We start from the raw sequence: 26442 nt of genomic DNA, 5'->3' as shown, positions 1-26442 counted from the left end.
TAATATAGAAATAATTAAGAAATATATTACATGTGGCCCAATTAACTATCATATCATATTAATATTAACACAACTGAAAAAAATATCATTCTACATTCTGGAATCAATGCCATAATCAGACTGAGATCTTAAGACACTGAGCCCCTTTCACACAGTGCTAGTCAGGCTGCACACATTTACACAGACCAGATGTGGAATCTGCAGAGATGGCCCTCAGTGCAGGTAGAGTAAGAGGCATCCTGCAGAAGTGACAGGAAGCATGTTGGAATGACTGTCCTTGCTGCATCTGCTCAAGCACAAGAAAGGGCTCTAGAAACACCCAACAACATGAAATGACTAGATGCCTTCTATATGGCAGGCATGATTCAAGATTGCGGGCTGTGTAGATGATTCAGATGTGTTTTCTCTCCTCAAGGAGCTCATGGTTAAGCTAGATAAAAATCATAATGGACTGGATAAATTGGGAAGAGCAATCCTCTGCCCTGAGACAGACACCCCTTCTTCTCCTGACCTTGTCTTAGTGCATGTATAAGCCTCAGGGGCAATGGCTTTGGCAAGACTGGTAAAGAGATTCTAAGCCATCTAGAAAAATTCGATCTGGGGGATAAGCTGTTTACTTAATTGACCCCTCTGCCTCGGAGAAGATGAATAGAGTCCAGCATGGACAAAAGAAAAAGCAGATTGGATTTCACTCTGGGCTCTGGGTTCAAGAAAGCATACCTGTGGCCCAGTGGCAGCATCAGCATTTCCAGGGAACTTTTAGAAATGCAAATTGTTGGGCTCTAACTCAGACCTACTGAATCAGAAACTCAGGTGGGGCCCAGGGAGCTGTGCTTTAAAAGCCTTCCAGGTGATTCCCACGTCTGTTAAAGCTTGAGAACCACTGATCCAGCCCAACTCACCAGCATAGGAAAGAACACAGGGGGTCCACAAGAACTGATAACAGAGTCCAATGAAGATCGTACAATTAACCAGAGTTTTCAGCGTAAAAAGTAAGAAAAAAAAATGAAGAAAGGAACACAGAAAAGAAACATGCTCAATTAAATCAAATATTTAAGAAATCTAATCATAGACAGGTGATGTGTCTTACAGTTGGGTTTAACCATCAGCTACTCTTGTTGTTGGAGGAATCATTATTCTCCCTTGCTTTTTCTCTTTTAAAATGTAATTACTGGTGAGAGGATTAAAAATCTAGTTGCTTAGCATCTGACTCTGACAAATTTTATCAGATCCCGAAAGCAGAGCGGAAAATCACCTAAATGTTGAGGTTAGAAGTCATTGAACATTAGTTTCAACTTAACAGTTTTTACGTGGAGGGAAAGTCACCAGCCTAGGAAGGCACAGGCCACTCTGCCACACTTGTCTTTGTTGGACAAAGGCAGAATTGTGAGCAGGTAAATATCCCCACCCAATGCCTTCTCTGGAGTAGCACTAAGAAAACTTTTATTTCTGTGAAGCTAAAGTCAAGACTCTACTTTACTTCAACTCTCTAGAGGTTACCAAAAATGTCAACAAAAATATCAACAGTCTACTTTGCGTTCTAGGAATGTTACCCTTAAAAGAGAAAATTAGGAATGGGTACAGGTGTGCCTCACTTTAAGTAATCTCAACTTCTCAGAAAAAGGGGAAAATGTACAAAACCTATTTTGATTACAAAAAAGATTTACTAATCGCCCTTGGACCATTAAAAAAACATAAAAGGCCAAGATTTAATTCATACTCACTTTTCCTAGAATGAAATGATTGAAAAAATTAGCTTCATGCCTATCGTGGATATCAGTGATTAAACCCAAGAGGAAGGAAGAGCAATTAAAGACATCTCTGAGAGTTATGGTTACCATTTCATTTTCAAGGACAATCCTTTTCTTTTGTTGTTGTTTAAAATATTAATGCCATTTTTTTATTCATGAATATATTGAAATGCTGCAGGTCTTACATTTCACAATTGCTATCCAAGGTCAAAACTTTCCTGACATCCAAGATACAGGGTTAAGTAATTATCCTTTAAAATGGATATGAGTAGATATAAAAATAGAATCCTAATTTATGAATTTCCTAATTTTTCTTCTTTGCTACCGACATAATCTATAGATCAATTTTTAGCTGATGAATTACTGTCAAAACAGCCTTGCTGTCAGAGTATCAATTACTTCTCCCTGATTTGAAATATTTACAGTCAGGGTACCGGGTGAGCGATAATCTTCGCAATAGAGATACCTTAACACTTCTTGTTATCGTTTCTCAGACTTCTGAGTTAAAACCAAGCTTACCTGTTATCATACCAAAGCATTTCAATAAAAATTTTAAAATGCACAGGAGGGAGTACTCATTGGTTACTACATAAGTAAGAAAAAAATAAATAAAATTCCTGCTAAATATATATTCTTCTTGGATTCAAAGCTCAAGTCAACTATCGATTACACAATTGTTATAATTTCACTTGTATTAGGCATACAAAAACGCTCTCTATTAGTAAAGAGCCATGAAAAACAGTCATTTACAATCCAGGGAATCTTATAAAAGAAAGAACAGTGCTTTTTTTTTTACCAACCTGGGCTGAGAAACCACAGAAGAAGCCAAACCAGAAATGCACAAGTGTGAATGCAAAATTCTTATAGAAGAAATAGCATAAGAATTTGCACATTCGGAAATAGGACCACCTTCCATGGACAAGGAGAAGCCTTTGGAGGTATCTAAACTGTGCAAATGAATAGTCGCTGGCTAAGACTGCCTGCAGTCCTTCCTGGCCGCTGATGCCAACGCCGATGTGAGCACCTACAAAGGACAAGAGAAACACTTTCATTTCCCAAACAAAGACACCATCTCACTTGCGATTTCTCTTTTATGATGTTCTTTACGGAAACCTTGCAACTATAGCATTTATAATTTTTCCCATATGTTATCTCATGAAACACTCATGACAGGTATTTATCCTAGTTTTACAAAAGAGGAAATTAGCTCAGAAAAGTTCAGCAACTTGCACAAGGTGTTACAATTTGTTAGTGGCAGAGCTGGAACTAAACCCAAGCGTTGGGACTGTGGGTCCCGTGTTCATTTCTCTATACCATAGCTACTTCTCCAAACAGTACAAGGTGACCAATATTCTTTTTTAGCCTAAAAGTACATAAATGATTTAATTAAAGACAAATCATTTTTTTATGAATGCTAATAATGGTGGGCGCTTTGGACCCAGAAAGTATTCATTTTAGAACCACTGGGAAAATTAAGTTGTAATGCATTCTCCATTACGTATTGCCAAATGCTGACCCCGAGGACTCCAAGTGTGCAGCATGCCCCACTGAGTGAGTGTCCTCTTACTTTTGATCATGCTGACATCATTGGCTCCATCGCCTATGGCCAAAGTGACAGCATTTCTGTACTTCTTCACCAGCTCTACTACTTGGGCTTTCTGGAGCGGGGTGACACGGCAGCAAACCACAGTCTTACACATGCAGGCTAGTTCCAGGAGATCATTCTTAACGTCACTTTCTAGGGCATGGGCCTACGTTATTAAAAAAGAAAAAAAAATCCAGAAGAGAACAGGAAACAATAAATAAGAGATGTCATTTGCAAAACAGATTTCTTGTTTCTCAACTGATTTCTTTTCCAAACAGTTTAATTCACTTCAACAAGTCATTGCTGATTCAGGGTCATACAACCAACAACAACTAACTGAAGAAGTGAGTATTGAACTCCTACAAAGTGCCAAGGAATTTTACCATAAAAATAAAAAACACAGTGCCTTTTGTGTGTCCTCCTTGACATGTTATCATGCTGCACAACGCCAGAGAAGTTCCAGAGTCCACTAAAATAAGCAAAAGAAAAGATGAAACCTATCCACCACCTCACCCCATTTAGAATGAACCACAAATGATGGTGATTTGTTTGTCTGATGTGATAGAATTTTCGTGTCCTTTGCATTGTTGTTTTGTGTATTTAGTGTTTGTTGTTGTGTTGTTAACTCGCAGGCAAATGAAAAGCAGATGATCTGGAGATTAGCCTTTGCAGAACATAGTGATTGAAATCCAGAGAGGCCCGTGCAAAAGAGGGGCGTGTAACTGGTGTCTCGGGCAGGGGTCCCCAACCATTTCCACCCTCGCTCCTCTCCAAATACACAAGATGCCAAGAAATGACTGAAAAAGACAGCATAATCGTTTGCAATTAACTGTCCTTTTTTTTTTTCTGGAAAACATCTCACTGTACATGATTTAATAAATACATTAAGAGGAAACAGGAATCCACCTAAACTTTGAGTCATCAGTATCTCTGAATGAATCTTTAGCAAGACGATCACAGCCCATCACAATCTGGCCCCTGTATTTCTTCTGGGTTCTGTCTTCTACCACCAACTTTCAGTTTACTCTTTACTCCTGTCGTGCCAAATCGCCTGTTTCCATAATTTGAAAGTTTCTGTCTTGCCTCTGTGCCTTTGTACTTGCTGTCTCCTCTACCAGAAAACATCACTTCCTCCAGGAAGTCTTCTCTGACTCTCCCATGAGGAACTAACTGTGCGCTTTGCCTCTATGCTCTCAAAGCACTGTCTTTGTTCCTCTTTATAGTATTTGTCATACCACTGTGAGATTAGCCCTCCCACCAGATGGCAATCCTTAAAACAAGGACGGCGTTCTGTTCACATCCTTATCCTCAGGCTCTAGCACCATGACTGGGTTGCTTAATAAACGATAACGTTATAAATGGAAGGATGGGTGAATGGGTATAAAAACATGACTCTGCTGTAGGAAATTCTCATATCAAGGCCAGTAATTCCTAGGGGAAGATGTGAGCTAGCATTCTCAAATATAATTGCCCTTTCTGAAAGAGAAAGCATATAACTGGCTGTCTTGCCCAGAATGGTCCCCTTTTCTCTCTTTTCTTTTTTCTTTATTATCAACAAGTGAAAACCTAGACTCAGACTCTGAGAAAGAAGAACCCAATTGCATGCTGCAAAGCATCAAAATTTGAGCAAATCGGAATCATGATTTGTTTTTTTTTTAAAAAAGAAAGCTTCTGACCATACTAGGAGAAACATGGTCAATTCTTCTTAAATGACAAGTAACATTTCACAATTTCATAAACCTCAGACTTTGAAGCTGAAGGTGTTCTTAACAGCATCTAGCTTAGCTCTTTCTTTCAACAGATTTACAGAGAGGGAACAATGTGTGCTATCACCTGAGTGTGCTAACCCACCACGCATTGGCTTCTTTGAGCCTGAAGGAAAGTCAAAGCACAGCTCATTAGGGACCCTTTCCATATTGCGGTCTCTGGGCAATTCGGCTTGGAGGCCACCAGCTCCACGTCCTAACTGACAGGCTTATAACTTTCAGTTGCTGCTCATTTGTGCAAGGGAGAAGTTCGTGTCATCTGGACAAACTTTCAACTAAGCTTGGCCTGCAACTGAGCTCTGTAACTTTCCATGGTGTAGAAGGCAACACATCATTACGTCTGGAATCCAGCTGGAGAATGCTCTAAGCACCAAGAGCTAACAGACAGCTGATCACGGGGGGAAACATATACTCACATCCAACTTCATCTGTCCTCTAAGAAACTCTCTACAAGAAGATACATTTATTTTCCAAACTCCGAAAGAAAAAATGATCATCAAAGCTGGAGAAAAATGTGAGATTAGCTCTTTCTGCATATAAATGATGATTTCACTGGAGTGCAATCAGAGCTTTTGTTTTCTAAATTAGAAACTCAGAAGAGTGTTTTGATATTTGTTCAAGATTTGGAACCTGAACTACATTAAAAGTACAATGCAAGTTTATTCTATTACGACAAGAACCAGATTTCCTAATCAAAGCAAATTGTTTGGCATTGCTGTAAAATGCTGCTATTTAGAAAAACCACCAGGGGTATCTTAATGGCACTAATTTAGTGTGGTAATTATATGAAGGTCAGATTGCACTCTGCAAATCACAAACATTAGCAAGAGCAATAATTACAATACATCCATCCAGTTGCATTATTTTAATTAAGTAACAGTGACCTGTGACACTCTCCCCTAGAAAAGCACTTAAACAATACAGCTCAACGGTCTACAGTCATTTAGACAAGATTGATATTCTGTGAATTCAGTATCTTCAGATCCTCCCCTTCACTGTGTTGGTTCAAGCAATAATGTATGAAATTTATTAGAAGTTTCCTTCTTGCAGACAGGAAATCATTGTGCAGGCTCTGTCTCTAGCAGTGTCATTTGTTTGGAAAACACAAAAGCAGATCTCATTATGACAGCACAAAAGAGAAAATTATTGAGGTGAAGAAAAAGAAAGAACAAAGCCTTCAGCGAACTCACCAAACTGTGGCCATTTATGACTAAGGCATAATCTCCTGTTATGGTTTCCTCTACCACTGAGGCCAGCTCCAGCTGCTGCTTTTTTTCAAAAACTACATGGCCGTTGGAAAAACTTCTGTTTTGTCCAAACAAATTTTCTTTTGCTTTCCTTAAAACAGAGGGGGGGAAGCAAATCATAACAAAGTATACAGAGTACACTTATTAACTCTAACAAGAGACTGGCCTAGAGGTAAATTCATTTTGTCACTATTCAGACGGACTATGGCATAAGATTCAATTTCAGTAAGCAAGCTGGATAACTCTTTGTGATGGATACCACAGCAAATTTGCAAATTCCAGGAAGTAGGAGGGTAAACACAATGAAAACAGAATCATCTTGAATGTTTTAAATTACCTAAAAGCGAAATCATCATCTTGAGCTGGGCTTGAGCTAGGCGCTCTTGATAAATTTGATATATAAGGTTGTCTGAGCTTGAAGTACCTAAGAACCACTGATCTGGCCTGAGATATTGTTAAATAACGGAAGGGGCAAGACTAAAGACAATCGATGAAATCTTCTAGGAATTCCAGGGTATCTATATATAAAATAATTTCATCAATTTGCAAAACCATGTAATATGATCTGGTTTAAAACAGCAGTCTTCTAAGAAGCAAATTTTTTAAAAATTAGACAATAAAAACAAACGATGGCATTTATTGAATTGGCATAGTCATTACATTATAGTGGAATATTTTAAGTGAAAATTGTACTCAATAGCTCAAACAACAGAATCAACTTTCTGGGAAAGAAACTACAGACACAAAAGTGTAGACATGGTTGTTCCAAATGGAAACTCCCTGATCTAATAGCAGATTTGAATTAGCAGATGCCCACATCTCATCCATCTCTTTAACAGGAAGATTGGTGACTTAACACCCTGTGAAGTGGCATTTTATTCTTCTCTTCTAAATGGAAAGATGATGCCTTTAAAGGAAAGGAAATTTCTTCTCCAAGGATCCTTAGATGACAAGCTTTGAAGTGACAGAGGGCAAGCTGACATGATTCAGATTTCAACCACACAGCAGGCACTCCCTGAAGATAAGTGTCACAGCAGCCACCAACACTTGAGACTACAACTTGCATATACAAAATTAATGCACAGGAGAAAATGGGGAGTGAGAGACAGGCCAGAAAATGGATCTTTGGCTCACAGCAAAATTAAATGATTCCCCAAAGGCTCATCCAACATAGAAAACATTTATTAAAATAATTTTATGCTGTGGTTCTCTGAAAGAAGAAAATGCTCACGTACAAAAACAGCCATTTTAGCCCTCAGCTTTCTAATTATTTGAAAATGTAACACTAATTGTTTACATGCTAAGTTTCCAAAAAAAAGAACCACCACCACCACCTTATCTTCTGGCTCAACATCTCCTTCTGCTGTCCAGGACCAAAATCACAGCCTGCGTTTAGGAACCCAAGGGACTGGAGGTTATGTGCCCCTGGCTCCAAGGATGATATCATGCGTTTGGCAATCAGTTTGCAGAATCAAAGAAAAAGATTTATAAAGTCAGAAGGCTACGTGTGAAATTTAGGGAGTCAGGCTTGGGAGGAGGGGGAGGACAGACACGAAAAATCATTGTTTTAAGTGGGAGGACCGGACTTTCACATCAGATAACCATGTCAGGGAATCCTCCTCACAGGCATGAAAATTTACAGTCCCATATAATGAGGAAAGCAAGAGAGACGAGTTCCTCAGAAATGAACATTTCTCTGACAACATTACAGAGCTCATAAATCAGGTCCTAAGAAAGCACCAAAGGGCAAACATCTCGTGAGGTTTCCTTTTTAGTAAAGTTCTCACTCGCTGTAGAAATGACTCAATCTCTGTTTTCCCCCCAGAGAATGAAAACATTCCAAAGAAGGGTGAAGTTCATGAAAGTATTGGCTGAAATTCTATTTACTTAGGATATTTATTCCCCCTAAACTGTCTTCCTAACATCTCACATGAACGCTTTTCCAGGCAGAGAAGGGACAGTTTTTCCAGCTCTGCGGAAATTCCCATTGCCCTCCCTCCACACAGGCCAACCCTCCTCACCGAGTTGCACTTGGCCATTCTCAGACCTCTGTCCATGCTCTGGAGCTGTCGTTTCTTCTTCTTGGTGGAACTTAGCTCTTCAAACACCAGTTGCTTCTCACCAAAACAATTTATTAGGAGGGGAAGAGCTATACATAACTCCCTTCAGTGAAGATGAACTAGATATTTTTGCAGGCGTAACACAAAATGCTTAACCACAGAATGCAACTAACAAATGCTGAAACAAAAGAATGCCTGTTTTTTCCAAGCTTTGTAATGAAGGGGAGTCTCTTACAACGTCAGCATGCAGAAATGCATTAATGGCTGAGGCGACTGTGGCATTCACAGCCCCGAGCCACTACAAACACAGCAAGGCACAGTTAGGCCCATGTTGGCTTGAAAGCAACCCATAAAGAAAAGAGATGGTAGGAAAAAGAGTCATTGTATCAGTCCTCTTAAGGCACTCTACACTCAAACATTAAAAGGACCAGTTAGGAAACGGATTGAAACCATGAGGTCACGTTTAAAAGAAGACTATCTTGACTTTGATATAGGAGCATTGGGCTCGGAACCTGGAGACCTGGGTTCCGGCTTGAGGTCTGCCTCTGACACCTCCTGCGCCCACAGATCAACTGGATCTCAAGCCACTTGATTAGTCAGTTACAGTTAGGCTAGAACCCAGGTCTTCCAATTCCTAGTCCTCAGTCTACCACATCAAACTGGTTTACACACAGAATCAGCCTCAGGCTGCCTCTAGGTTGGGACAAAGACACAGTCCCAGAGGAGCGGTTAGGGGATAGCACCACCCTGCCGACAGTAGAGAAAGGGAGAAGGTACATGAAATTTTGACTTCAAGTCCCAGTTCCACCTCTTACTACCTGTGTGACCTGTAAGACATTCAAAACCTGAACCAGTTTCTTTATTAGAAATTAGAGGGGCCAGCCTGGTGGTGCAACAGTTAAGTTCACAAGTTCTCCTCCAGCCGCCTGGGGTTCACCAGTTTGGATCCCAGGTGGGGACCTATGCACTGCTTGGCGAGCCATGCTGTGGTAGGCGTCCCACATATAAAGTAGAGGAAGATGGGCATGAATGTTAGCTCAGGGCTGGTCTTCCTCAGCGAAAAGAGGAGGATTGGCAGCAGATGTTAGCTCAGGTGACAATCTTAGGGGAAAAAAAAAGAAATTAGAGGAATGCGACCAGCGAAACAGACTGGTTGATACCAGCTTTGAAAATTTGGGCAGCTGTACCATGGTGACTAGAAGATCTCCAAGATTACTTAGTGTTCTAAAATCTGACAATTTATGACAAAAACTTAAGCTAATAAAACATTTTGCCTGGGTGACTACATGTTGGGAATTCAGAACAAGATGCAATTTTTTTGGCCTGCATTGTGTTTAAAAAATCTATATGACTTTATGAACAATATGAAAGGCCCCACCACTCCCTAATGTCCCACATCACACAACTAATGTTACCTGCCTGGCCCTTGAGACATTTTCATTTGAAAACTCTGTTCATTCAAACAAATAACTTTACACCAAGTAGGTGTAAAAAAAAAAATACAATGTGTATTTTGTTGATTAAAGAGGAAATATCAATTTCTAGGTCTATTGCTGGGATACTTCTAAGAAGCAGCGGTGTCAGTTCACAGTTTAATTAGCTATAGAACATGAATTTTTCTAACAATAAAATGTGATCAGTGCAACAAAAATGAAACATGGAATGAGTTGGCCTGCCAGCCCCAGCAAAATTACATTCTCTGTCTGTTTTCCTTTGGGTAGAAGACATATGTATTAGTGAAATGTAATCAGTGCGGTAATCTTCTGAGAAACCATAGCAGGGTTTAATTATAGATTTCTGGGCATGCCCTTAATACTAAAGCAACTATGGCAGCAAAATTAACTCAGGACTCAAAGTGTCTAAAACAGTTTCACGACGCTAAATTGGAAACAAGCCGTATGCATGATACGTATGCATGTATGCATGAAAATTACATATCCATGTTTATGAAATAATCTAAACACATTTGACAAGTTTAAATATAAGCATTTAGGTCATTTCCTTCCAATAGCTACTATCACTAGATGCTGTCCTTTTGGTACACTTTCTTTTGTTTGTTTTTGCATGAACTCCCACTGAACTCAAAAGCATAACACAAGAAAATTGAATGGTGTAAATTTATGATTTCAATATTTCATCCCAAAAGCTATTAGCTTGGACATAAGTAGCCAAGTTTAGGAGTAAAGAGAGCACCTTTGGCAATAACTTTTCTTGGATGCCATTTTTCCCCAACCCTAATATTAGCCAAATGCCTACTATAAATGTATTAATTCCTCTTATACAGAATTTTCTACCATATATCGCCTCTCTGTCTTAGACTCTAAGAATGGGGTTACCTCCAAGTCTGCGTTGACATAAACATTATTTGCCAGTTAGTTAAGCAAAGTAACCTCAAGAGTTCTGAAATAATTAGTCTGGATGGAAATTCTTCATTTTTCCCTCTGAATATTTTTTCTTCTTGTTAAAAAAAAAATGAAGATAATTTTTTGGCTTTTTTCCTAATTGTAAAAGCATTGCATGAACACTTTCACAACTTCAGATAATATGAAGAGCCATAAAGAAGAAAGTAAATATGATCCATAATTCTATCACCCAGAGAGAACCCCTGTATACGTCCTGCAGAGTTTGATGGGCAGGTAGGTGGATAGACATGGATATAGGTGTATGGTGTTTTATACAAATGAATACATAAATACACATGCAGAATTTTTTTGAAAAAAAGGATCATACCATGCATGATGTTTTGTAATCTCATTTTTCACTTAAATATATCATGGACACCTTCCAATGTTAATAAGCACATAATCACTTTTAATGACTGCATAGTATTCCATTGTATGTCTGTATCATAGTAATTAACAAAATCCCTTGTGGCTGGGTATTTGAGAAATTTGTAATTTATTATCATAGTTGATGCAGTAATGAATATTTCTGTATATACATAGTCCTACATTTGTCCACTCTTTTTTTTAAGGGCAATTCCTAGAAATCAGAATCATTGGGTCAAAAGTGTGCATACACATAATTTTGAAATATCTTGCTAGTTTGCCCTCTAGAAAGTTTCTACCAACTCAAACTCCCAACAACAGTATATAAGAATTATATTTCTCCACATTCCTTCTACATAATGACAGTTATGTCACCCATTTAGTAGCCAAATGTAACTGGATAAAATCTCGAGATATTAACTTTGGTTCCCCTCCGCTCTGCAATCACTGCTGCTACCACAGGGAACCCTCTCTGTTTACTCAGAAACATATCTTGCCTTAGGGGGATTTGACAGAGCCAAGTATAGAGGGAACAAGAAAGAGTCAAGATCTCACTTTTTGATCTTGATAGACCATTGAAAGTCAAAGCAGCATCATGATTCTGAATTCTAGTGATCTGAAATTTCACTAATTGGATTTTTTGAGAGGGAAGAAAAAAGTTTCTTAAAGTCTCAAAAGACTCATCCTTAAAGGAATTGGGGCACAACATGTTACCATAAGCCACAGATTGGAAAGAAATGACCTCTTTTCTCAACCAGCCGTTCAGCCTAGAGGAGAGGAATTTTGAAGAGGAACTGAGATACTGGTGAGTCACTAAAGAAGCCTGGGTGCTGACCCACCCCCTGGACTGGTAGTAGTTGGGGGAATCATGTGGGTAATGGAATCCTCGGATACGTTTTTGGGAATCTGAGTATGGAATAGTCACTACTGAAGTATGGTGACCTGGAGGGTAGTAGATGAAGGAACAGAGGTAGCCATGTGAGAGCACAAGTCTTCTCAGACACAGAGAAGTGAGAAAGAGCAGCCAAACTTCCATATTTCCTCAGGAGGAGGTGGAAGTCAGCTGAGAGGGACAGCAGCAACCTAAAGAGATCAGAGACCAGAGAGGGACACAGAAGAGGGAAGTGCCGGATGCCAGCAGGGTAGATGCTGAGGACCAGGGACAGGTAAGGCATTTGTGCAAACTTGACTTGAACTAAATTTACCCAAAAGTGCCTAGTTTAATTGTTCTGTCATCCAGCAGAGAAGGAGTCAAGTTCAGTTTTTGAAAATTTGATGAGTTTCTGTTCTTGCACACCTGAGTGTATTCTGGGCTGTGAAGTCAGTCAAACTAGAAATGACAGAGCCTCCTTCCATTTCCCTTCACATCAAATCAAATTCCAAGTCCTATCCATTCTACCTCCAAAAGAGCTGTCAAGTTCACCCCACTCTTTCCTTCCCCATTGTTACAACCCCGCTGTCTTAGTTCAACCCTCATCATCTCTAAACCTGAGTATTCTGACAGCCTCCTGATGCATCTCTCCATACTCATTTTCCCATCAAACATACCCCATCTATCCTGTCACTAGAGTGTTATTTCTCAAATGCTAAATTGGGTTTGTCACTCTTCTGCTTAGAAGCCATCTATATCCACCCAATACCTTCAGGATAAACTATGATCACTTTTGCTTGTTAATCAATCTATCGCCAATCCATCTATGAAAAACTCCTCCCCCCCCCCCGCCCTTAGCTCTATGATACACTCTAGCTACAACCTGGAATATTGCTCCTGGAATATAACACGGTTTCTTTCATGTATCTATACTTTGGTGTGTGCTGTTCCATCAATCTGCAATATCGTTATCCAATGCAACCAATAGAGGAAGAGGATCCATACAAGTTGTAACGGGTCAGTACATTGTTTTCAATATCTTAAGGCTAATGAAAAATGTCTATTTCTTTTTAATAAGAATGCATAGACTCTCTGATTTTTTTTTAAGTTTTGTATTATTTTTGGCTACCATTACTTCAGCCTAGTGTAGACAACTGCTATATCAGGCTGGTTAGAAGCTATGACTAAAGATTGCATATGCCTTTGCCAAATAAAAATTGGGAAATCTAATTAATTGTTGCTAGTATAATTTTGTTATTATTATTTATATAATTTTAATGATAGACTCCATAGAGTCTATTGGGAAAATATTAATAAAAGTAGTCCTTGTTGATGGAAAGATTGAGGATAATGGCAGAGGGAAGGAGGAAGGGAAGAAATGGAGAGAGAGGAGGAAGGCAAGAAGGATGCTCATTGAACGGCCATAAAGCTTTAATCCCACAAATACAATAATCTGTAGGGTAGATATTTATATATTTTCCAATTTTATAAATGAGGAAACCAAGCAAAGAGAAGTTGCATAGCATATCAAAAGTCTCTCAAGCCAGCAAGTAAGCACAAAGCTGAGGTTCCAACTTGGCTCCAGTTAACCCAAAGTCCATACTCCTCCTCTTACATGTGCTGTCTCTCCCTGAAATTTGTTCTGCTCTAGTTCTTAATCTGGTGTCTGACTTCAAGTGAAGCAGTAAGATGTCTCAACTACATTTTTTATATTAATTATTTAAAGAGAGTAAGAATACATCCAAAGTGTGTTTAGGAAGACACATGACAAGTGATTTGGTGTACAGGCTGTGGGGCCATGCTGTCTAGACTCAAGTCCCAGTTGAACCACTGACTAGTTGTGAAACTTCGGCCATGTTATTTACCCTATCTGTGCCTCAACTTCCTAATCTGTAAAACAAGGCTAATGGTAATGGTAATGCCGACCACTGGGTTGCTTTGAGAATGAAATAAGATAATACATGTAAATGGTTTACAATTATGCCTGAGGCACTGTCTCGAAGCGGATCAGCAGTAGACTGATTAGAATCTAGATCTGCTCACATTGATCTTCCTTCAGCAAGAATTAAATTCCCCAAAAACAAAAGGTCATTTAAAGAAAAAGATTTCCTTAAAATAAAAAGTATTAACTATTGCTAATTATTAAACAAATTATTAATAGTTCCCCAATAGACTCTATGGAATTGATCACTAAAGTTATATAAAAATAGTAATAAAATGATATCAGTAATAATTAGACTTCTCGATTTTTAGTTGGCAAAGACACATGCAGGCTCCACTCATAGCTTCTAACCAGCATGATATAGCAGTTTTCTACCGTGGGTAAGACAGTGTAGAAGTTAGGAGAATTAATCAACAAGTTTCAATTGGTGGTGCTGACAGTTAAGACTTTCCTTCTTTTCAAGGTTCAAGAACAAAAGTTTAATGATGGAGACACATTAAGGAAACCCATCTTGCTCCATTGTTGCGTTGAGGGGAGGTTAGCCCGCCTCTAGAAGGTAGCAAGCAAGCTGTTTGCCTCTAAGTCAACAATCTGCTTGGCCAGACGCAAAATGGGTTGAGCTTAGAGAAGATACTACAAGCATCAGCAAGCCAAAATTATTATAAGACAGTACTTTTTAAAGTTCTGGGAAAATAAGTATGCAGACTTTTAAAATAGTCTTCAAATGAAGTAACAAAAAAAGAGATAAAATAAATTGGTAGATATTAAAAAATATTATTTCTCAAAATTTTATGTTGGTCCACTCTTAACTCCAATTTCAGTCCTTACATATTTTCCAGGACTATGTAGCAGTTACCCAAATTTTGCAGTATTCTTTTTCTCGTAAGTATTGTATATCTGGGTTCAATAGCAACTGTCAAAATATCTACTTTCTTTAATGCTGAAAGACTCTGTTCCAACTTTACATACCACCTCCTACAGCTGTGTTTTCCAAATTTATCTATCATAAGCTTCATCCAGGTGCGTATTGAAATACAAATTCCCATGCCCCATATTAATTCTGAAGATTCTTAATTTTTAGGTCAGAATGAAGCTGGGGGATTGGTATTTTTAACAAGTACCCCCAGTAATACTGATCACTCATCACCATGTAGGAATTAAGGTACTCACCAGTGCATAATGTTAAAGGATAACTCAACACTTGTTGTTAATGCTGTCGAGTCAATTCTGACTCCTAGTGACCCTGTGTACCCTGCCCGGTCTTCTGCACCATCCTCTCACGTTCCAGCCCTATATTAGACAACGATGCTCTGGTGCTATTCATAGGATTTTCATGGCCAAATTTTTTGAAAGTGGGTGGCCAGGTCCTTCTTCCTAGTCTGTCTTAGTCTGGAAGTTCCGCTGAAACCTGTCCACCATGGGTGATCCTGCCGGTATTTGAAATACTGGTGGCAGAGCTCTCAGCATCACAGCAACACACAGCCACCAGAGGATGACAACCGACAGACAGGTGGTATGGTTCCCTGACCAGATACAAACCCAGGGTGGGGATGGTGAGAGCGCCAAATCTTAACCACTAGATGACCAGGGCTGGTTATAACTCAGTATAAATGATTTGAAATCCTTTTCTAAAAATACTTGGGAAATGTTGAAGACCTGAAGACAATGATTCACCACTGATGTGCAACTTATCTTAGTTTTTAACCAAAACGAATAGGAGTTTAGGAAACAGGCCAAAAGAGCTCTATTCTAAATTAAGACCACAGGAAACTACAGAGTGCCTGTCTGCACTTTCTTAACTATCTGATCTCCCTTTTCCCCTCTCTCCCTTCTTCCCTGTGATCCTTTCCTCCTTCTATTAAGACTTACCTGAGCTCTTCTCTGACTTCTGCTGCTGTGTTCCCTGCTATGATGAATACATCATTCATGTCATCAGTCAGCATGTTGCAGGCATAGCCAATGTTGATGGCAGTTTCTGATAGAAAATAAAGCCCATCTCAGTTAGAACATTACTTAATAACATAAGTACCTTTACCATAAAAGTTTTGAGGCCATTGCTGTATTTCCTTATATCCTACAGCCCACCTTCATCTCAGAGAGAGCATGAGAGGTGATAAAATATAAGAGACCCAGGGGGAAATTCAAAGACCTAGGTTCCATGACCACATTCACCAATTGCTAAATCCATGGAGAAGTAGAAACATCTATGAATCCTCAGCCTTCTCATCTAGTTTTTGAAAAAAACTTTTTGATTCCCAAAATTAGTACTCATGATATAGTACTTGTGATATAGTGAAATATGTAAACAAAAAACTTTTTACTAGAAGTCCCAAATACTGCCTTTGGGAAAGCTAAATTACTAAACTTAGCTATTACCAATTCTGATATTGTAGATATCAATAGCAGGTCGGAAAACTGAAAAACACTCACAAAATGTTCAGTTGAACAGCAGAAATGTTCTTACAAAATTTTTACAGTTCTCCTATACGCAGCACTGCCGTTTTCCCATTAAGTGAACAGAAATTTGGAATTTTACTATCAACTCAAAAGACATCCAGGACTGCTGCTACCAGAAAACTGGAGAATCCCATGATCTTGGGCATTCCTCCCTCTAATTTTACAGAAATGGAGCCTAGGATACTTAGGTAACCGTTCTGTCTTCAATAAAGTCATTTGATGCTAATTCTACTGAGTTGTTAGATTCTAGCTAATTCTAGGGAGGCATTAGATTTGTCCTAAGTCAAGAAAGGTAATTGATAAGATCTCAGCATATCTTTTGTATAAACCACAGATATTAAAGCTAAATAATAGTAAGTTTGTGGATATTCATAACTAATTGAACAGCTGTACTCACTGATCAACATCAAACTCTAGGAATTCTCTAATAACACACCACGGGGCTCAACTCTCTATTGTTTATTTCCTGTAATCAGTGATTTGGGTGAACATATAGAGAACTGATTTATCCTATCTACAAATCCTCCAATGTTCTAAAAAATATCTAACAGGTAAATCTTAAAAACGTGTCTGTGTGCCGGTTAACTAAATATTTCTGGTTTACTGATGGTCAAGCACAAAATCATTTTTGTTTTAACCATGACTGCTGGCAATAGACCCAAAACACATTGCTCCTCTTTTCTCTCTTACGAAACACGGTATTCTGAGCACAGTGACTCTTTCTCTGAAAGTGGGTCAGTTCTCATTGTACCATTGCATGGGCAGTCCAGGAATTCAGCCAGGTTGCTCTGATACAGCTGGAGTGGTTATTAAAATACCAAAATAGTTCCGTTCCAGTTGATAAACAGCTGCTTCCCTAAGCCTCCCCAAAGCCTGCCCACTACCTGACCCCCTCCTCTAATATCCCTAAAGCTCCCTATCATCAAGAAACTAAAGGAGTAACCGTGAGGTCTGCAGTGTCCTGCTTCAGTGCTGTCCCACGTTCTGTCCCAACTGGAGAATCATATGAACCAGTAGTCAAACATGTTTAATACTATTGTTGCCTATAGGAGTAACTATTATATTTAAGAAGCAATTGAGCTGAAACTCAGCTGACCCCAGGGTATACTATAGAAGATAATTTGTTATAGTTTGTTTTTGTTTATTTTTAAATAGTAAATTCTTATAATATTCCTTTTTATATTTCAACTCTTTCTTACATGGAGGACTTAGCAAATATCTCATTAATTAAGCTTTCTGGTTAATTAAAATTTTGCCACAGAAGTTATTGCCCCCTTTTCAAAACATCATCATCACCCATTTTCAAATTACCTTGTTTGTCTCCTGTTAAGACCCAGATCTTAATATTGGCTAGTGATAAACTTGTAACTGTTTCAATAACACCCTCTTGTAACTTATCTTCTACAGCAGTGGCACCTAGTAGCTTCAGTGAAAAACAGAAAATATCTTATGTTAATGCACGCAAACAACATCCATAACATCTATGGGTTTCAATCAGAGTTTAGAGGTCAAGGAACATGAATTAAAGACGGAAATTATGATGCATTGAATAGCAAACATCCTATTATGTACAGAGGTGGGTTGGGAAGGATCCCAGGAGAAAGTTCCCAAATCAAGCCAACTGATGGGCATATCAGTTCATGGCAGAGCTCCTAGAAGTTAGAACTTACATGAGGGGTCTGACATGCTCAGATAACTTATTAGCATAAACAATCAGAAGCCATTTGGGCTTCTAAGGACTTAAGAACTCCCCGTCTGCTTCCCCACTTATATTGACATGGAATAGTCCAAAGGAGAGCCCTCATCTCACAGTCAGGATCACGAAAAAGTAGAGCCATTCTCCTGTGTAAACAAACCAGCAAATGCCATAAACTAAAAAGTGAAGGCTCTTGTGCAACATTTCATCCAAAGATGAAAAAGTGTGCTTTCTAGTACCTCACAATAGCTGAGCATCCAGGCCACTGGGGCCTCAGGGAAGAGCGGTTTCTAGAATAGATCACTCTTTGAACAACACAGACACCATCAGAATCTCATGAGCCTAAGACGGTTTAGAGCTATAAGCGTCTTTCTTCATGGCAAGTTTCCCTGCTTTTAAAAAGGTGGATCATAAAGCAGGCAGGAAAAAACCTCATAACATCAGGGACATACCAGAGATTGACAAAGAATGTGGAGTGTACTACCTTCTACTCTTGGGGGACTTCCAATTGTCTAAGCCACCGCTAACAGAAATAATCTTCTAGGCTCTCTAGGGCCATACATGGCAAACTCAAAGGCAACGTATAAAGCATGATTCAACGTTTGAAAGAGTAACATCTGCTGTGTGCAAGATGATTTAGCCAATGGATTATTCCTATGCCAGATCTCTAAACACATACTATCCCTTGTGTAAATACGAACCATCAAATCCCTTTCGATTTCTTCATACAGCCCAGCTATCCGCTCATCCCTCTCATCTGTGGCAGTATTTGCATCTTCAAGCATCTTATGCCATTCTTTAAAGTACTTGTCATCCAGATCTCTGTATGCGATGGCCAAGGTTCGAAGGCCTTCCCCTGCAAACTCCTGCCAGAGCAGACATAGGCTTAGGAACCATCACGAAACATAATCACAGCAATAACAACAACAATAATGAACAAGAAGTTTTTCACTCAAATTCATTGTGTCCCAAGAGGACTACGCGGCCATCTTGACTTCCCACTTTTTAATCTCCTTGGAAATGGGAGATAATGTTTATATTTGTATTTTATTTCTATGGGGTTAAAACATTCACAGGAGCTAGCCTTACTCCTAAGATCAAGTGAAATGCCTGCTTTTCAAATGAAGTGTTCTAGTTGAGAGGCAATTAATGGTGCCCACGACTTGAGATATCCATTTGAAGCAACATATATTGGTTCCCAACCTATCCTCTGCTCATTACTTTTTAGAAACTGTCTTCTATGGAGTTAGTATTTAATAATAGGTCAAATTAATTAAAGAATCATACTTTTCCTTTAGTGTCTCAGTAAACTGACAATCTTAAATGATACCTACGCTGCTTTATCCTTATACTAGGGGAAAAAATAAAGCATAAAAATGGGAGACTGGTAGTTGCTAAGTGTCTCACACAGCCACGATAGCTAGAAACATGTGTAGACTACTTTGGAGAAATGCTAAAAACCTCCCACTTTGCCTAGGCCTCCAGCGGTCATTTGATGGGCCTCTCCCTGCAAGTGTTTTTACAACTATTTCTGTCCCTTTGGGCATTGCCACAGAGCATATCTTCTCTGTTGTGTTCTGGCTGATGGAACAGACATAGATTTGTGATCAGGCACAAGTTAAACCATGACACAACCTAAGTAGGTAAATGGGAAGAAAAGTTGGTGCATACTGCAAGGATGTAGTTTAGCCCAGAGACACCATAAGAAAAATTACCAAATTTATCTCATAGGCAGTTGGTAGCACTTTGGATATTGCAATCACACAAACCCTGCCTTCCCAGACCACCTCTGGGTCTCCTACTGATCTGAAAATCTAGTTACTGCCTCCTAACACTCTTTTGTCCTCAATTCGCACAAACACTTCTTTGCCTTTAACTTGCAAGCCCGCTGGGCATTATTACCAGGACTGTCCTCTCAACTGCACAACAGTGAATCAACACAAGGCTGACATTACAAAAGAGGACAGATGATTTAAGTTACTTAATTAGTGCATGGAACACAAGTTTAATCCTAGCTGAGCATTTGAGCAAGGTCATTTCCTATCATTAAACAATTCAAAATCTATAATTAAATATAAATGTAAAACCTCAGAATTTAGATGCCAAAATGAATAAAGCCAATGAAGCAAAGAGCAATTCAAATGGATATTACCTGAAAAAAAATGTCTTTTGCATAGAAATGTAAAAAGATCAAATTAGACTTCCTATACTTTAATGTGAAAGGAGGATGTATGACAATCCAGGGCCTTGGTGTTGGCGCAATGGCAAAAGTCAGATACTTATGATTCCAATGTTGTTTCCATAAAAAAAAAAAATTTAAAAGACCATGTCAGCCTTCTGGAAGAGATTAAAAGAAAATCAAGAATGCTCTATTGGAAAGACAAAAACAATAGCTATGTTTGTAACCAATATTACTAAACCATCATTCTTCAAACTTAAAGTCAGGCAGAGTTTTTTTTATTTTATTTGTTTGTTTGTTTTTTAGAGAACCAGGGAATGTTTTATATTAAATATAGGGCTTAACAAAGAACATGAATCCTCAATAATTTTCTAAAGGAGAGAAACCAGTGAGGAAATAGTTTTGTACCACTTGCCCTTAAAGTTCAGATCAGGTTGAACAGAACCTCAAGCAAATGTTAGAGACACTCGATTCTCAGGTTTAAACTAGGTAATGTTCATATGAATTCACAGACTCTTATTCTTTGGCAAAAAACCGTGTGCCAAACATAAACCCCGCTCCCTTCAGAAAGCTTTTGGAAAGAAATCATGCACAGTCTCAGAATGCATGCATTTGGTAGCTGCCACCTAGAGAATGTAAGTGACTCATCATGATTTATGACTTGAATAAAAAGACCCTTGGAGGAGAAAGTTGGCTACAGAGATGATTTTCTTCTCAGCATCTAAACACAACCCTCCCCTCCAGGGGTAATCATAAGAGATTCTGGTGATGCCAGACACATCGGAAGCTAAGGGAGAGCAACTCTCCTGCTCCTCTCCCCAGAACCAGTCCAGACTCCCAAGGGCAGCAGCCCCGAAGTGCAGGGGAGTCAGAGCAGGTTTCCCTGGGTATCCTGAGCCTTCCTCTGGCCTGAGCTCTGGAGCCCACACTCAGTGGCTCCTTCTCAGCTGCTGTGTATTAATTCACCTGTGGTGAGACTAACGAGACTCCCAGCCTGGGGGGAGCCTTAGGCGGGGTATCCATGTGCCAGTTTCCAGACATTTTCTGGCACAGTTTCCTGTGGAACTGCTCTCCACATGCTTTCTATTTCAGAAGTCAGATCATTTAGCTGATATTTTCAAAATAAGACCTCACCATAGGAAGTGGCAAAAGGGCCATCGTGCTGACCTGAAGACAGAGGCACTTACACTAAGATGGTCTGACGTCAAAGTCAGAAGGTCTTCATTGGATGGATGAAGTTTTTCAAACAGAATAGTATCCGCTCCTTTGGAATAAAGCTTTATCTGTCCCTTCGGGTTTCGAACTAAAAAGAAAAACATTTGGAAAGTAGATTATAATCAATGAAATCCATCAAAACTAGACCCTCACAGGCTCCAGCCAGGCAATTTGGAAACGAGCATAATGTTTTAGCCAGTAGTAAAATGCCCAGTGCCTTTAGGTAGTTCACTTCCTAAGGCGTTTGGCTTTATTCCTGTTTTATTAACTTAGGGATATTCCACCTACTGGAATCCTTTGATTTCCCAAACTGAAAAACAAGTATTTTCATTCTGATGCATCTGACCTTCCTATTTTCCTTGCCTACTATTTCTGAAGGGTTGATACATTTAAATGAAGCCTTCTGTATTGAGCAGAATTGAGAGCTTTGTTTGCCCGTCTCCTGGTGTGAAATTCAAGATGGACAGTAGGAGTCAACTATCAGTGTTATGCCAAATGATTTCCATACGGAATTCTAGCCACTCAAAACGATGGTTTCTGCATCAGTTCTCAGCGCTTGCTGACATATTTCTTTACCCCCTTTACTCCTGGGAAAAGTCTCTTCATTCCTGATGGTTCATTCTTGGATCACAATCCTGGCTGCAAGCATTCCTCCAGAGGGCTTTTAAAATGAATGTTTCTACCTTCCTCCACTGGAAGGCTGCATTAGTAGGGCTGTGTTTTTAACCTGTCTCCCCCAACCCAGGTTTGGGAATGAAGCCCTGAGCAGGTTCCCCTCATCTCCAATCCTGAGCCTTCCTGTGGCTGTCCTGCCTGTTGCCGTCAGACAAATCTTTCTTTAAACCACAGACTACTTGGCCTACCTTTGTAGGCTTGGTTTTACAGTTTGACATATCCTAGGCAGTTCATTATTTGTTGAATGAATGAATGACATAGGAATGTATTTCTTCCCAGGAACCGCCTACAGTTTAAGACAACTACCTGGGTCACAACTTCATGCTCTGAACACTGACATTCACAGGTTTCATCAAGTCAAACATTATTACAAGCTTTCCACTCGGTTATACCTTTTCCCTAAAAATAGGATGCCACAAAACAGATGAACATAAATATTGACTATTACTAATTTAATAGGATACAAAATTTAGAGCTTGATTTAAAGGGATATAAATATCAAAGTACAATAAATGACTTTCCCCTCAAACCTTTAACTACCGTTTATTGTTGTTACACGTGTCAAGTCAACTCTGACTCCTGGTGACCCCATGAATGTGTGATGTCCCCAGTGTGCTGTCCTCAGCAGCCCTACTCAGTTCCTGTAGACCCATGCCTGTGGCTTCCTTTACGAGGTCAATCCATCTCATATTTGCTCTTCCTCTTCTCCTGCTGCCTTCTCCTTTTCTCAACATTATTGTCTTTTCCAAAGAGTCCTGCCTTCTCACGATGTGCCCATAGTAGGACAACCTCAGTTTTATCATTTTTGCCTCCAGTGATAGCTCAGGCTTAACTTGTTCCAGGATCCACTTGTTGGTCTTTCTGGCAGTCCAGGGTATCCGTTGGGCTCTCTGCCAACACTATATTTCAAATGAATTCATTTTTTTCCTGTCACCCTTCTTCACTATCCAGCTTTCACACCCTTACATAGTAATTGGGAATACGAGGGTGTGAATAGTTTTGGCCTTGGTCTCTAATGACACTTCCTTACACTTAATCGTTCCTAATTCTTTCATTGCTGTCCTTCCAAGTCTCAGTCTTCTCTTGGTTTCTTGGCTGCCGTCTCCATTTCAATTGATGACTGAAGCAAGGTACACAAAATCTTTAACAATTTCAGTGTCTTGTCTAGGTTAAAGTTGTGTAGTTCTTCTGTTGTCATGATTTTTGTCTTCTTGATGTTCAAAGGCAGTCAGTCCTGCTTTGGCACTTTCTTCTTTCACTTTCGTCAGAAGTCGTTTCAAGTCACTGCTGCTTTCTGCCAGTAAGATGGCGTCATTGCATCTTTTAGATTACTGATATTTCTCCTGCCAATTTTCACTCCTCCTTCATGTGAGTCTAGCTCAGTTTTTTGTATGTTATGTTCTGCATACAGATTAAACAGATAGGGAGATGAAACGCACCCTCGTCTGACAGCTTTGCTTCTAGGAAACCATTATTTCTCCATATTCTGTTCTGACTGTGGCTTCTTGTCCACAATACAGGTTATGCATCAGGAAAATCAAGTGCTGAGCCATGCCCATTTCTTTCAGAGCAGCCCATAGCTTTTTACAATCCACACAGTCAACGGCTTTACTACAATCTATAAAACATACATTAACCTTCTTCTGAAATTCTTTGGAGCACACCAGTAGCCAACAAATCATCACAATTAGATTTCACGTGCCTCTCCCTTTTCGAAACCCAGCTTAGACATCAGGCACTTCTTGCTCCTTGTAAGGTAAAAGTCTTTGTGGCACCACCTTCAGCATCACTTTACTAGCATGGGAGACTAGAGCAATGATCCTATACTTCCTGCTCTCCTTGGCATCTCCTTTCTTAAGAATTGGGATATATATTGACCATTTTCCATCTGTAGGCCATCATTTTGTTTTCCATATGTGTTGGCATATTCTTGTTAGGATTTTGATAGATTCAGCCTCAGTCGCTTGAAATAATTCTATTGATATCCAACTTACCTCTGGTGACATTTCTTCCCAGTACTTTCAGGTCAGGTTTCACTTCACTTTCTAAAATTATGGGTTCTTCCTTACAGAAATCTTCTTTAAAAGAATTACCCTTAATCAACACTTAATCTATTCTAGCTTTCTCCTGGCTTGAATAGATCTAATGCACCCTGGAAACTTTTTGCATTGAGACTTGTCTAGGGCTTGTCTGCTCTTCGAAGACCCTTGGTCAGCTTTCCTAGTTGCCAGAACTCATGCAGTTTTTCTTGTACTCTGGCTCTAACTGCCAGCATTGGGAAAGAAGAGAGAAAAAAAATACATAATCGATCTAATTGGTCAAGTGAGAGAAAAACATCTGGTCCTAGGAAAGGCTTTCTCTTGCTTTTCTTCTGTAGCAATTGAATTTAATAATTTCCCCCATATTTTCTCCCTCCTATCACCAGAGCTATAAAAGCAAAGCATGTATATCTTACAATTCCCATATGACTTTTTTATGACTATTTTTTATAGTCCATGCTAGGACATGAGTTCTCAAAATTTTGGGCCCAGAACCCCTTTACACTCTTAAAACTTCATGAGTTTTATATGTGGGTTCTATCTACCAATATTTACCATATTAGAAGTTAAAACAAAAATTTTATTATGTCATCTTATGACACTAATTAACTAATTATAATACTACTATAAGAATAATTATTATAATAAACATATTATATATTAACATAGTAACATACACTATAATTAACATATTATATTAACATATAATAAACATATTACATATTAACATAAATAACATTTCTATGAAAAATAACTATATTTTCCCAAATGAAAAAATTTAGCTTGGAGCGTGGCACTTTTATACATGATTACAAGTCTCTTTAATGTCTGGCTTAATAGAAGACAGTTGGATTCCCATATCTGCTTCTGCATTCAATTGTTGTGATATCAACATCATGTGGCTTTTGTAAAACTCCACAGTATACTTAGAAGAAGAATGAAAAACACAAATAACATAAGTATTATTATGAAAATATTTTTGTCCTTATGAATCCTCTGAAGAACTCTTAAGTCTTCCTAGGGTTCTCCAGACCACACATTGAGAACCACTGCTCTAGGGACATCATAGACCCATTGTGATTTGTGCAAATCCCTTACCATCTCAGTTTCTACCTGTGAAAAGGACAGGTTTAAACAATTTAACTTCTAAGGTCCTTTCCAGCTCTATAATTTTCTAATTCAATAAAGATTTTCCATTCTGATGCCTTCTCCTAACCCAGCACCTTTAAATTTGAGTTTATACAAATCCAATTTCATGGAATCCTGCTTCATTTTACTCAATAAAATTTTAGTTAGCAGCTCAGCAGGTTTCATACATCTTTTCATTCAAGGCTTCTAGTCATTGCTGCAAGGAAATATCAAGGTTAATAAAATCTTAGGCATTTCAGACATTAGCCTTTTAAAATAAACTTAAAAGAACATAACATTTTTCAATGGTCAAGAAAACATGTGGGCAGAGTGTGGACGAAGGTCATAGATTTTTATTCTAGCTATGGAATCTTCTCCCTTTGCCTGTCCTTTAATATTGGTGCTCTTCAGAGATTTACCCAGGATCTACTTCTCCTCCCATCCTTCACACTTTCCATGGGCAGTCACATTTTTCTCTATGGCTTCAGGTTCCATCAACAGGACGACTCCTTTCAAATGTGTGTCTCCTGCCCAAATCTATCTCCAGTGCTTCCTTCTGGCCTGTACATCCAACTACCAATTGGATATCTCCTTTTGGATGTGCCCAGGCACATCCAACTCAAACTGGACACATTATCTTCCCCCATAACTAGCTACTCCTCCTATGACCCCAGTCTTAATAACGAGCTTCACTATCCACTCAGTCTCCCAAATCAGATATCAGGCCATCACTCAAAGCTCCACCCCCTCCACCACCCACACATCCAATCAAAGCCATAAATTTCTCTCTGCCATCTTCTTTCTTGCCTGGTTTATCACATTAATCTAAATGGTTTTATCCATTCCAGTCCTGCTTTCCTCCTAACTCTTCTGTAATCCAGCCAGAGTCATCTTCACACTACTGCTTAGAATCCTGCACTAGCTTCCCTCTGCCCTTAGATCAAGGGCGGACTCCTTAACACGGCGGAAACAGGGATCATGAAGATCTGCTCCCTTCCAGCCTATTTCCTCCCCTGCTTCACCATCTTCTCCTGGATGCAACTACACAGAACGCTTTTCAGTT

General features: G+C 39.1%; 1 protein-coding gene across 12 annotated transcripts in view; it reads right to left on the bottom strand.

The window, feature by feature from the left end:
• Positions 1 to 26442, bottom strand: part of ATP8B4 (ATPase phospholipid transporting 8B4 (putative)) — a 216324-nt gene that overhangs the window by 32428 nt on the left and 157454 nt on the right. For all 12 annotated transcript variants that reach the window (XR_011528524.1, XM_070580607.1, XM_008534847.2 and 9 more), the window contains 7 exons: positions 21510 to 21625; positions 18845 to 19009; positions 17759 to 17870; positions 15860 to 15965; positions 6293 to 6440; positions 3319 to 3502; positions 2552 to 2775 (listed from right to left, as the gene is read on the bottom strand). Coding sequence is in view for 11 of the 12 variants with exons in the window: in XM_070580607.1 (XP_070436708.1) it covers positions 2552 to 2775; positions 3319 to 3502; positions 6293 to 6440; positions 15860 to 15965; positions 17759 to 17870; positions 18845 to 19009; positions 21510 to 21625 (1055 nt within the window). In the remaining variant the exon portion in view is untranslated. The remainder of the gene's footprint in view (positions 1 to 2551; positions 2776 to 3318; positions 3503 to 6292; positions 6441 to 15859; positions 15966 to 17758; positions 17871 to 18844; positions 19010 to 21509; positions 21626 to 26442) is intronic.

This window comes from Equus przewalskii, chromosome 1 (genome assembly GCF_037783145.1).
Source record: "Equus przewalskii isolate Varuska chromosome 1, EquPr2, whole genome shotgun sequence".
In the NCBI taxonomy this organism is placed as follows: Eukaryota; Metazoa; Chordata; class Mammalia; order Perissodactyla; family Equidae; genus Equus; species Equus przewalskii.
This window is presented reverse-complemented; position numbering and strand designations above follow the sequence as displayed.